Source organism: Ceratotherium simum, chromosome 23 (assembly GCF_057802395.1).
Source record: "Ceratotherium simum simum isolate JZ-2026a chromosome 23, ASM5780239v1, whole genome shotgun sequence".
Classification (NCBI taxonomy): domain Eukaryota; kingdom Metazoa; phylum Chordata; class Mammalia; order Perissodactyla; family Rhinocerotidae; genus Ceratotherium; species Ceratotherium simum.
Genome location: NC_141922.1, coordinates 3,843,138 through 3,856,842, shown reverse-complemented (window position 1 = coordinate 3,856,842; position 13,705 = coordinate 3,843,138). Strand labels below are relative to the sequence as shown.

The following is a 13,705-nucleotide window of genomic DNA, read 5'->3' as shown; positions in this document are numbered from 1 at the left end:
CAAAAGATTTCTACTCCTCAGTTAATTACTGCCTACCTTATATTGGATAGTTCATCATTATGACCTTACCTTGCAAAGACCCCCAACTCCCCAATCTCCCGTTATCCCTTTATTTTATTTTATTTTATTTATTTTTTTTTTTTTTAAAGATTTTATTTATTTTTATTTTTTCCCCCCAAATCCCCAGTGGATAGTTGTGTGTCGTAGCTGCACATCCTTCTGGTTGCTGTATGTGGGACTCGGCCTCAGGATGAACGGAGAAGTGGTGCCTCGATGCGCACCCGGGATCCGAACCCGGGCCGCCAGCATCGCAGTGCGCGCACTTAACCACCAAGCCACAGGGCCGGCCCTATCCCTTTATTTTAATTGCCTGGAAAAACCAACACATACTGAAACAAACTACCCATCTCCTTCTCCATGCTTATTGCCAAGCAACTGTAGAAAATACAGTACAAGCTTTGCTTTAAATTCATGATGACAAACCTCGAACGGTCAGCTGAAACTGTCTGGAAATTCAACAATGCTTGCCTAGCAAGTTTGCCAATACACTGATTTATACTTTCTCCAGTCAACCTGCAACATCTCTTTCTTACAGAGAAAATAAAAATCTTCAGATGGGAATACCCTCTTTAACGTACCAAGAATCTATAACCCGATGTGCATGTGTACTCACCTACTCATTCCTTCTCTTATGGTAGGAGCGATGACCACTCATCTAGCAGTGGACAACCATCTGCTATTTTTGATCTAAACACCATTCCCTCTCAAATCCTTTGCTTTATTCTCTGCATTACACCTAGACTTAGGCAGTCAATAAATATTTATTGACTGAATGAATGAACGAATGAATGAATAAACAGTCATCAAACTGGGGTTTGGGTACTCGTGTGTGTAAATGTTATTTTCCATGTAAGACTTACAAGCAATAGTATTTCTATTCCTAACACGTAGTAGGCATTTAAGACTGATTCAATGGAACTGAATTACTCAATCCACTAAATTAAGTAAAAAACTTTAATACTAGAATCATTTTGTTTACACTTCAATTGGTTCTTTCTCCTATATAACAAAAAATAAACCCAAATTTAAAAACTAAGTTTCTGTATCATAAGTGGGTTTCTTATTGAACACAAAAATAAAGGCTCACAAGATAAATCAAGATGTATTTATATGAGTTAAAGAAATATCGCAGTTGTTCCAACTGAAGCATTCAGTGGATCTTAGTTAATGGTCTGGTGCAGACTTCAAAGAAACCGCAGCAGAATATCCATTATATGTTGAGGAAAATGCATCATTACAAAATAGTTTTAAAGACTAATTACTATAATTTTTAAACACTATTCACAGGTGGGAAAATGTAATCACATGCTTTATTTCATTCATCAAAACCAAATTCATATTAGTTGCAAAAAGGAAAAAAGGGGAAATTAACAATCTTTATAGAAAATCCCCTTATTTACAAATGTGACTTAAAAGTTCTGAGAGTTGTTCTTCCTATAGCACCAATCTACTCCTCCCGACTCTCAGAGCTGTATGACCATGGCCTGAAGTCCATTCACGGTCTGAAGTGATGGATGTATTCTGCAAAGTGTACTGATCCAAGATGGAACAAGCCATCACAACAGACCCTCATCTCCCCTCATCCTTCCCGAAAGCCCTGTGGCAGCTTCCCTCTGTGGGAGGACGAAGAACAAACCCCAGTTGAGTTCCCCGATGGTCCGGTGCCTGTCCCTGTCTTCCAGACTCGAGAGGTGGTGTTCTCTGAAACCACTGTGCATGTTCACACCCTGATGCTGTGCTCAGGCATTTTTCTGCAAGACTCAGGGCTCTTTATACTCAGTGTTCATTTTTCTTATAAACTATTTCTTGACTACCTTTCATCTCCTACTAACTCCTAGCAGGATTTATTGCTTTCATTTGTGAAATAAATGCAATTTATTGAGCATTTAAGTGTGTTTATGTATATATAATTGCCTAAAGTAAATACATGCAGCGCCATGTGAGGCAGATTTACAGTAATATCTCATTTAATCCTCACAGCATCACTGTGAGTTGGACACCACTATCATCCCCAATTTACAGCCTTAGAAAAAGCCTAAAAAGAACAAAGATGATAGCAAAGGAACTACCTACTGTTTAAGGAGTATCTACCAGGGGCCAGGTACTATGCTACATGTTTTTACATTATTTATAAACTTTACAATGATTCTTCAAGGTAGGTTTTAGTTTTCCTATTGTATACATAAAGATGAGAAAAGTTAATTTACCCAAGATCACATAGCAAGTGTTAAAGTTAGGACTCAAAAACCAGATCTGTGGACCCCTACCACTCAGGCTTCAGTGTGTAGCTACATCTTCTTGTGAACTCTTTCCTAGTTTAGATGTTTGATACTAGAAGGAAGATTCATGATGAGTGGGAACCACATCTCATCAGCCTGCATCCCCCAGGTCTAACGGACTGGCTTCACATGCATCTCCTGGCTCTTCTACCACTGTCACTGCATTCTATTCTTTTTATATCATGGCTTACTACTGTTTCAGAAAAGACCTCTGAAAGTTGTTTTTGTTTTTTTAAATTAATTTGTTTCCATGTTGATATCAATTTCCTACTTAAAAAATAGGATGTATTTGGACTTCCTTCTGTGGGCAAGTACTGCATTTATATTCATGAGCTTTTTCATCTTACTCTGCAATACAATAAAGCACGGATTTTAATATAAAAACCGCTCACATCTCTAATAGAAAGTATTAATCCTAAATTACTTCCTAATTAATCCTAAATTACTTCCTAATTTAGTCTATATGTCAACTCAGTGCTTTATGTTTTGTTTTGGTCTCTTCTGAATAGTTTGTCAGCTACACAAATTTATCAACTAGACCCAAATGTCCTTGGTAGTGTGTGTAAAGATGGGTTGAGGACAGACAAATGTGAAACTGACTTAATATATAAATCCATTTACTACCTGAGTAACCCAAGGCAGTAAGTGAACTCTCAGAGCCTTGCTGGCTCAATTGTCAAACTCCTCCCTGAGTTTTGTCAGATCAGAGTGGAGTATCTGTATATGAAGGAACTCAATAGCAGTTCCCAATTAAAACAAACTTAGCTTTTCTCTTGTATACTTAAGGTATAAAAAAAAATAAAGTATTATACTATCTTAATGAGTCATACACTTTTTCCACAATTCAATGTCATTTATGTAGCACTGAACAGTTATTCATTCATTGATTCATTCAACAAATATTTACTGAATGTCTACCATGTGCCAGGATACAGCAGTGAATAAAACATATACGTGAAACTTAGAGACGTAATGGTGGGTAAATTTTGACTTGAAAAGGATTGCTCTGAATGTTATATTGAGAACAGACCATAAAAGGAGAAGACCAGAGCTAGAAAACCTGTACGACAACAAGTGTTTCCACTGTTTCTTTCTTCTGGTCTATTTACAATGGAAAAGTAACCACAAATTACACTAGAGGTAACTGAAGAGTCACATCAATTTCTTAAAAGATTTGATGTTCAGTGTTTACACATAAACAACTAATCTGATAATTCCAAAGGCATACAGTTCCTTTATTTTTTGGATTTTTTTCTTGACCTCTTCTAATAAATCTCTTAAAAAATTCTGAATATCAAGAACACTAGCATTAAAATTTAATTCTCACTAATAAGCCATTCAAGAGAATAAATTAAGCATCTAAAACATGGCTTACTGTGTTGGGGATACAATGGTGAAGAAGACAAGACTTTATGTTTCTTCTCACTGAATGCACATTCTATTAGTGGGTACAATAGATAACAACAGTTAAAATACAAAGTGTAGAGAAGAGATTAATGGTCGCCAGGGATCAGGGAAGGGGGAAGGGTGTGACTAGAAAGCAACAGGGAGTTTCTTTGTGTTGCTGGGACAGTTCTATGTCTCGATTATGGTGGTGGTTACAAGCATCTATACCTGTGATAAAATCGCACAGAAATACACACATACAAATACACACAAGTGCATGTAAAAACTAGTGAAACTTGAATATAGTCTGTAGTCTACTTAATAGTACTGTGCCAATGTCAGCTGCCCTGTTTTTACATCGTACTATATCACGATTGTGATGGAAAGTTCTTAACTATATATGTTTGTCAGAACTCATTGAATTGTACATTAAAATTGGTGATTTTTATTGTATGTAAAATTATACCTCAATAAAACTAATTTTAAAATATTAAAAATTGTATATGGGAACTGTACAGATGCTATGGAAGGCTTTACATAGAAAATGCCACTTAAAATTAAGAGCTAACAACTGAGTAGAAAGTATCTAGGTCCAGGAAAGGAAAGGGGAGTTACGCAGGAAAATGTTACCTCAGCAGGCCTAGGTTGCTCAAACCCTGCACATTCCCAAAAAAGGCCTGTGTTTATGACTGGCCTTTGGCCTCCCAGGAACTGAACTCCTGAAAAGGTCTGTCTGATAAGAGTGCTTTTGCATACCTGAAGCCTTGGACCACACTGTACCATTCTGACCAGATAATTTACGCAAACCATGTGATTATGATGAACACCTGCTTTCTCTTTGGGTCCTGGAGCGTGAATACCTGAGGTCACACAGGTGTTGTATGCCTATGAGACTGACCCCCAATAAAAACCTTAAACACCCAAGCTCAAGCAGGAGTCCCAGGTTGGTGACCCATTGGTGACATGTTGTCACACATCACTGCTGGAGGAATTAAGTATGTCCCTCGTGACTCCCCTGGAAGGGAACACCTGGAAGCTTCCACTTAGTCTCCTCTGGATGTCGCCTGACATACTTTTTCCCTTTGCTGATTTTCCTCTGTATCCTTTTGCCGTAATAAACTATAACTACCAATATCACAACCTCTGAGTCCTGTAAACCCTTCTAATGAATGACTGAGCTTGAGGATGGTTTTGGGGACCCCCAGGACAGGAGTATTCCTACCAAAGTAAGAGTCTCTCAAAGGCCCTGAGGCGGACTAAAGGCAAATTTAAAATATCAACAGGGAACAGTAAACTGTTAGAAAATGACCATTTCTGCCTTCTCATTTCTAAAGTCTTTTATACAGAAGGATGATCAAGAAATATGGCTTGAATAGTATACACATGACAGAGTTTACCTAAGTCCTCAAGAACATGAGTGCTTCTTGAATCATCAAAAACATACTGGAGGGGAAAAAGAAGAAATGTACATTATTAAATCCATTAAAGAAATATAAAAAATATACCTTCTAGGGGCCGGGTCAGTGGCGTAGTGGTTAAGTTCGTGCGCTCTACTTCAGCGGCCTGGGGTTCATGGGTTCGGGTCCTGAGCGCGAACCAATGCACTGCTTATCAAGCCATGCTGTGGCAGGCATCCCACATATAAAGTAGAGGAAGATGGGCATGGATGTTAGCCCAGAGCCAGTCTTCCTCAGCAAAAAGAGGAAGATTGGCAACAGATGTTAGCTCAGGGCTAATATTCCTCACCAAAAAATATATTTATATACCTTCTAATAAGTCAGACAGACCTATATTTAATTTACCTTCTTTCTGGAAAAGGACAGCTGATAATTCCCACATTGAAAATGTCAGGTTTTAAACTAGAATTTCCCACTTGGAGCTGCCATTTCAAATGTTTTAACTGACAGAAAGCTTTAAGGTAAGAAAATACAGATAAAGAAATCTATTTCATATAACACAATGATCTGAATAAAAACTGAGAAAAATAAAAAATTAGAATAAAAATAATAGAAAGATTGATCAACAAGAAATAGCATGCCCTCGTGCCTCACATATTTCTATAGGCAAGTTTAGAGTCTCTATCATAGGGTTAAGTTATGGTTCTGGACTCAGTATCTTCTTCAACTTCCTACTGGAACTCTTTTTGTCAAATAAACCACAAGTATGTTACATTTAATGTTTTTTAGGACACAACAGATGGATATACTATTTTTTTTTAAATTTATTTTATTATTTTTTTTGGTGAGGAAGACTAGTTCTGAGCTAACATCTGTTGCCAATCCTCCTCTTTTTGCTGAGGAAGATTGGCCCTGTGCTAACATCCATGCCCATCTTCCTCTACTTTATATGTGGGACGCCTGCCAAAGCATGGCTTGATAAGCAAGGTGTAGGTCTGCGCCTGGGATCCAAACCTGTGAACCCCAGGCTGCGGCAGCAGAGTGTGCAAACTTAACCGCTACGCCACCAGGCTGGCCCCAGACATATTCATTTTAAATCTTAAAATATCTGTTGGAGAAAACAATGACAATTTCATGCCAATCCAGGCATCTTAAGAGCTGAAAACTGCAATAGCGCCAAATGGTTTCTATACAAGTTCAGCATCACCAATGCAAAGCTAGTTAATGTGACAACTGCTTAACTAAACATGGACGCAGCCCTTCAAACTAATGACCACCACTATTTGCAAAAGGTTGTCATCAAATACACCTCTAACAAATGAAAGTTCAGAGAGACAAAGAGGACTGAAACGTTACACGGCAAAGGAGAACTCTGATTTCAGGGTGAAACACACTGCTGTTGCTTTAGAATGAGCCATTAGCTTTAGCATCAAAACTCATTTTTATAGACTCCTGCTCACAGTGAACAGGGTTATAACAAGATTCTGGTTTATTTTTAGAGTGTGCTGATTAATATCTTTCAGAATATCCTAAAACGGGTCAAAAACATTTAGTGAATCATTTGCAATATCTCACACTTAGGTAGTCACATTTAGGACATCTTTATTTATTTATTTTTGCTGAGGAAGATTCGCCCTGAGCTAACATCTGTGCCAGTCTTCCTCCACTTTTTTTTTTTTTAAGTTTTTATTTATTTATTTTTTGTGAGGAAGATCCGCCCTGAGCTAACTTCCACGCCAATCCTCCTCTTTTTGCTGAGGAAGATTGGCCCTGGGCTAACATCTGTACCCATCTTCCTCTACTTTATATGGGACGCCACCACAACATGGCCTGACAAGAGGTGCATTGGTGTGTGCCCAGGATCCAAACCCCGGCCGCCAGCAGCGGAGCGCAAGCACTTAACTGCCACGCCACAAGGCCAGCCCCTCTTCTACTTTTTTATATGTGGGTTGTGGCCACAGAGTGGCTGACAAGTGGCATAGGTCCGCACCCAGGATCTGAACCCGTGAACCCAGGCTGCCAAAGTGGAACAGGCCAAACTCAACCACTCCACCACTGGAGACCCCAGGACATCTTTAAATGAAACTAGGTGCATCCATAGAATAATCTCCAACCAGTAACCCAATACTCAATATGTCCACTGACATGTTGTCTTCCTCATGACATCATCCGAAACAAGGGGCATAACGAATAGTGGGTATGGGACAAAATTTCAAAATAAGGAATAATAAAATTAAGGTAGTTTACTATAAGTTCTCTCTCTTTCATGGAATGGGAGTGGCAGTAGAAAGAATCTAAACATAATTCTTTTATTTCTACCTGATAAAAGAGTCAAAACAATAAAAATACTGATTCTTCTAAAACAGAAATAATAATAGATAACACTAAGGAGTGTTCACTATTCCCCAATCTAGACCCTCAAGATTCCCACAGGTGAAGTTCAACAAAATAACAGCTCATAACAAACACAGAAGGAAACATGTCACTGAACAAGAGTCAGTGTAAGCCACCACCAACAGAAGGAAAGGCCAGGGACTTCAGATTCAGAATCGAGACATCAACTTTATATGAAATGATAAAGAAATGAAAGGCAGGAAACTTAGTAAATAACAATGGCCATAAAAGATGGCCTGGCAGATTTACAAAAAAGAGGTGGAAGATAAAACTAAAAACTAAAAACTAAATAATAAATAAAAACTCAACAAAAGCACTACACATCAAATTGGTCACAGCTGAGGAGAGCTGGGGATCTGACAGATTTATCTGAATGACAGATCCCAGAGAGATAAAGAGATAAAAACAGAAAAGAGAAGTTAAGAGATATGGACGGACAGACCAAGAAGTTCTAACGTAGACCTAAACTGAAATCCCAAAAGGAATAACAAAGAATGGAGAAAAGGCAATATCTGAGTAGATATCAACTAGGACATTTCTGGAACTGAGGAAAAAGACACGCATCCATAGGTACAGGCTGCACAACGTGGATCAAACAGGAAAAATTAAGTGGAAATCCACACCTAGTTTGTAACAAAACTGCAAAATACTGAAGACGAAGAAAAGGTCTTGGGGCTGGCCTGGTGGCGCAGCAGTTAAGTTTGCACGTTCAATTTCGGCAGCCTGGGGTTTGCCAGTTTGGATCCTGGGCGCGGACCTACTCACTGCTCATCAAGCCATGCTGAGGCGGCGTCCCACACAGAAGAGCTACAACTCTACAACTATGATACACAACTATGTACTGGGGCTTTGGGGAGAAAAAGAGGAAGATTGGCAACAGATGTTAACGCAGGGCCAATCTTCCTAAAAAAAAAAAAGAAAGAAAGAAAGAAAGAAAAGGTCTTAAAGCCATCCAGAGAGAAAAGACAGGTCACCTACAAAGAAAGAACAAAAGCCAACTTCTCAATAGCAACAATAAAAATCAAACACAGTAGAAAATACCATCAAAGTTCTGAGAGAAAATAACACTTACTCTGACTTTTGTACCCAGCAACACTATCTTTCAAGCAGGAAAAAACAACACGAGCAACAGAGAAGATCTGAACAACATAATTAACAATCTTGAATTAATGGGTATTTATTGTGCTCTGCACTGAACAATTAGAGAAGATACATTCTACTTAAGCAAAATTGGAACTGACAAAATCTCAGTATGTGCAAGATGATGAAACAAATATAAACAAAGTTTGAACAACGAGTATCAAATGAACCACAGTCTCTAACCACAAAGCAAAATTATTTTAGAAATGAACCAAAAGGGATAAATTTTTAAATCCCCATATAATCACTTCCATTTCTACCAACACAGTGGACCAAATGTCCTGACCAATCTGCTCAATGAAAACAACTACAAATGCTGAATAAAATATTTTCTTAAAATCTTCGGGAAGATTTTAAATAAAATCTTCTGGAATGCTTCTATGAGTTGCGAAACAAATGAACAAAAAACCAAGATGCCAATGACGGAATGCAGAGGGCTCAGGGAAGAACTAGTGTCAGCTTTTACTCTAAGGCCAGAACTGAAAAATGCACACATACGTTGTAAAACGTGACAACCAGCAAACAAAAGTAAGCAAGAGAATGATCAATACCCAATACCAGGACAATGGTCACCTGCCAGGAGTGAAAGGGTAGGGAGGGGAGTGGATCACAGGGACATGGGACTGGGAAACATCAGGTATGTTCTCTTCATCTGGGCAGGAGGGTCATAGGTATTCATTTTATTATTAAGTATCACACCCCTCAGAAGAATACATGCATCAATGTTACAAGAGCTAAACAATTAAGAAGAATCAGTGTCATCAAATTCTGAGCCCCTTAAAAATGGATCGATTTAGCTTGGAGTTCAGTGAAAATATACGAATGTATATGTATACATCTTATGTATTTGGATCAAACATTAAAAATTTTTTAAATTAAAGAATGAGTGTCATCAAATTCTGAGGCCACTATAAAATAATTTATCTCAGGATTCAGTAAAAATTTTCACACAAAAGTTCTTTCAAAATATTTCAGCTACATTCTCCGTTAAATAGACTTTGGCCATAAATAGCTGAAGGGCCAATTTTTTACTCATGCCTTTTTTTTGTTTTTGGAGTGTGTGTTTAAATAGGAGAAAGTTCTGAATTCCTAACTGATTTTTCAACATCGGAATTAAATCTGTTCCCAAGTTGAGTACTGCCTGTGTAGGATAACATATGGATCACGTATAACAGTTCTGGAATTTCCACACATGTAGAACAGATTCTGCAGTGAATGGGTATCACAAGAAGCCAAATAAATATATGATTACTTGCCAAAGCAGCAATGGAAAAATACTGTTTTCCAAACTTTCTTGTCAAATTAGGTAAAAAAAATGCATATATACATTTTTTTCACATAAATGGAATTGTATTATACATGTTTTATACATGGCCTGTTTTAAACAACAGCATTTAATGTAATACCTTCCATATCCATGAACTGAATTGTACTTCACTCATTATGACAGACACATAGATTTGAAACTCAGTAGAATTTATTTAACCAACTTCTTATTGACAGACATTTGCAATGCCTCCAATTTCCTTTTTGCCACTGTAATGTTCCCAGGAGCATCCTTGTACATACCACACACATGTGTAAATCTTATTTCTTTAGAATACCTAGAAGTAGAATTATTAGTTCAAATCATAAGAAACTGCCAATATTCAATTATTTTCTCCTTACAAAACCGTCAATGTCAACGGTGCCACATACAAATCTGAAGGATATGAACATACTTAAAGCTCTTCGTATACTTGCCAATTCATTAGTTCTGACAAATCATAGCATGTTCCTTCTTCCCTCCCTCCTCTTTGTAGTTTCAGCACTACTTTCCCTCCCTCCAATACTGTCACTTAAGCCTGAGATAGTGGCATGGATAAGAAGTGACACTGGCAATCAACACGGGAAAGAGGCATTACTAGCTAGAACTACACTGTATTTCTTTTAAAGATTTTATTTATTTATTTTTCCCCCAAAGCCCCAGTACATAGCTGTCTGTCATAGCCGCACATCGCTCCAGCCGCTGTACGCGGGACCCGGCCTCAGCATGGCTGGAGGAGCGGCGCCTCGGTGCGCACCCGGGATCCGAACCCGGGCCGCCGGCAGCGGAGCGCACGCACCTAACCGCTAAGCCACGGGGCCGGCCCTGTATTTCTTTTAAAATATAGGTATTTGGTAGAATATTATAAAAGCATACACAAAATGAAAGTAATTATTAGGATAGAGATAATTTAAGTGATATTTTAGAATATTTTCTGGACTTTCTAAAAATGTACATGATTTAACAATTTCAAAAAATTAAAAAGAGGATAGGGTGAAGAAGAGAACTGTAGAAATGAATGAAAGCAGAAGGTGAGGAGGAGGGGCTGGAAGGTTCACACTCATACTTGTATCATGATATGCAAATGATAAATGCTGAATCCTCATAAGCCTGGTACTGTGTATAGACTGAAATTCAAATAATTACTGGGCAGTGATATGGTAGACAATTTTATCTCATTTAATCAACATAATGATCCTATGGGATAGGTATTACATATCTATATTTTAGTAGATGAAACAATTACGTGCGAAGAGACTCGGCGAAGTACGTAGAATCACAGAGCTGCTAAATGCAGAACAGGCACACTACACCATGCATACTCATAACACTTCACATTCTCTCAGGTTTTATAAAGACTACAAACACTGCAGTAAGATACATCCTACTAGGAAGAGAAAATCTGGGATACACTGGTATGTGCAGTACTAACTTTCAATCATATAGATAGAAGCAAGGTCTTCCAAAAGGGAAAACTAGGACAACCTAGTAACAGTGTGAAAGGAACAAAAAAATTGCAGACTTTTAGGTCAGCCCAGAAATTATCAAAAGGAATAACTGAGCTATTTAGGCCTGTATTAGGCATTCTGGAAATCAATGTCACTAACATAGTCATAGATTTTCCTCAGCGGGTGGATTTTTTCAAAGAAATTATGCCAATAGTGATACAGATCATCTACAAAAGAGAAAAATACAATATAAACATGTCAGTTAACTAAACTCTCCCGTCACCTCCTTCACTAAAATATGAAGCTCACCAGACTGCTAAAGGATGAGGTGTAACAACGTACATGAGAAGCAGTGTGTAAGCTGGAAATCATTTTTGCAGTATGAGTAGGCCTCCAGCAATCTCTGCTGGAATCTACACACAACTTCTCTCTTCTCATTTTGCCGAACGTCACTCCCTCTCCATTCAACTCTGTATTATGGAAAATCTTCACAAGTTTCCACAAGTCCCTCCCCTGACACCTGACATTTCCTACATGACAAGAGAACAGACCCCAATACTGGAAACTCCCTTCACTGCCTGTCTCACAGTGCAGATCTTATAAGCAGGAATATCCAGTTATCTCGAAATAAAACAACCTCCCATCTTACCTCCCTCCTTCTGAATCTAACCCACATTTTCTCTTTCTTGACACTAGGTGCTGGACTGATGCAACAGGCCTCTTCTTTTTTTCATGCTCCATTTTAGTTGTCTCTGAGTCCTATCAAATCCATCCACTAAATTTGCTGACTACCAAAGTGTTTTACCTTATATCTTTCTAATTTCTTGCCTAAACGGCTGCAGAGCATCCAAACTTGCTTGTAGCCATTTTAAGACCCAATCTATCCCCAGTACTGCCATCACGTAAGGGTGGTCTTATTTTAAAAAAAATTCTTTTCAAGACATCCACTAATAAAATTCTTTAAATGGCTCCCAATAATCTGCAGGAGAAAATCTAAAATATTCTCATTACATGATGTGGTGCCTATCTCTCTCACCTGTTTCTTCTCAAACCACTTTAGCTCAGATTTAAATGCACCATGTTTTTGATGGTTTCAAATGACACTTTCTAGGGGAGCCACCTTGATTCCAAACCCCCGCTGGGTTAGCAGACCCTCCTATGCGTGGTCACATCGATCGTGTTTACCAACAGCATAGGACTGAACACAAAGTAACTGTTTACAGGAAATCCTCCACTAGCCTGAGGAATTTAAATATGCAGATTATGTCATTTATTTCTGCATTCTTGACCCAGAGTAGACATTTAGTGCATATTTTTATTAAAATAAAAAACTACTAAATGCATTTAACTGCAAAATTGTATGTACAAATGTCTCCCTGATATTCATTAAACATTTTTTTTGGCACTCTTCACTAATACTAACAAGTAACATTTATTTGGTCATACAATTGTGTTGGTTCATTTAAGCCATATATACTTATTGCCTAACTAATACATTAGGGGTAAAAAGTAAGCTACTCTTGGTGTAAAAAAGTCAATTCTGGCTTTATTATGCAAATTGCTATTGAGATCATATGGGTGTAGCTGGCTCTGATAATAAATTCTACATCTGACAAATTTGTTGATCTTCAGGCATGATAATTATGCTTGAACTAAAGACAGAACAATGGTTGTGTCACTTCGGATTTACTGTCTCCACACAAAAGAAGTATCTTTTAAGATTTGCCCAAGCATACAAAAATTCACAGAGTTAAAAATTCATAATTTCCCATTGGTTAAAAGATTCTCATTGCCATACAGTGACAAATTTATATTCTCCCAAATGTTAGGTTCAATCTAATTCTAAAATAAAACCATGTAATAAACAGGACTCAAAGAAACAAAAAAAAAAGTATATTAAAGCACCCTCCTATACCTGTTGATAGAAGAAATTCAGAGTTGGCTTGTCCTCAGTAAACTGGTTTAGAAATCCTTTTGGCAAATAACGAATTCTCAATTCATATCTAAAAAATAATTCACAAAATAGAACAATTAGAAATAAGTAATTCTCTCAATTCATAGTCTACAATTACAATATTATTGTGTATGGTATAGCCAACTACTCTGAAATATTATTTAAAAAGTAAGTTAAAATATAATCAACTAATTTTTAAACATAACTTTTTTTATTTTCCAGCACAAAAACATGCAGATAAGTGTGTACAGCTCAATGATTCTGCAAGGACACAGAGCATGATGAGAAGACATCCCAGCCCTACAGTCATTCTCCACCACCAGCCAGGGGCAGCACCACCT

The 13,705-nt window shown here is 37.7% G+C and overlaps 1 protein-coding gene across 7 annotated transcripts in view; it reads right to left on the bottom strand.

Moving 5' to 3' along the window:
* Positions 1-13,705, bottom strand: part of PTK2 (protein tyrosine kinase 2) — a 282,896-nt gene that overhangs the window by 145,830 nt on the left and 123,361 nt on the right. For all 7 annotated transcript variants that reach the window (XR_015555941.1, XM_087447406.1, XM_087447405.1 and 4 more), the window contains one exon: positions 13,326-13,413. Coding sequence is in view for 6 of the 7 variants with exons in the window: in XM_087447406.1 (XP_087303532.1) it covers positions 13,326-13,413 (88 nt within the window). In the remaining variant the exon portion in view is untranslated. The remainder of the gene's footprint in view (positions 1-13,325; positions 13,414-13,705) is intronic.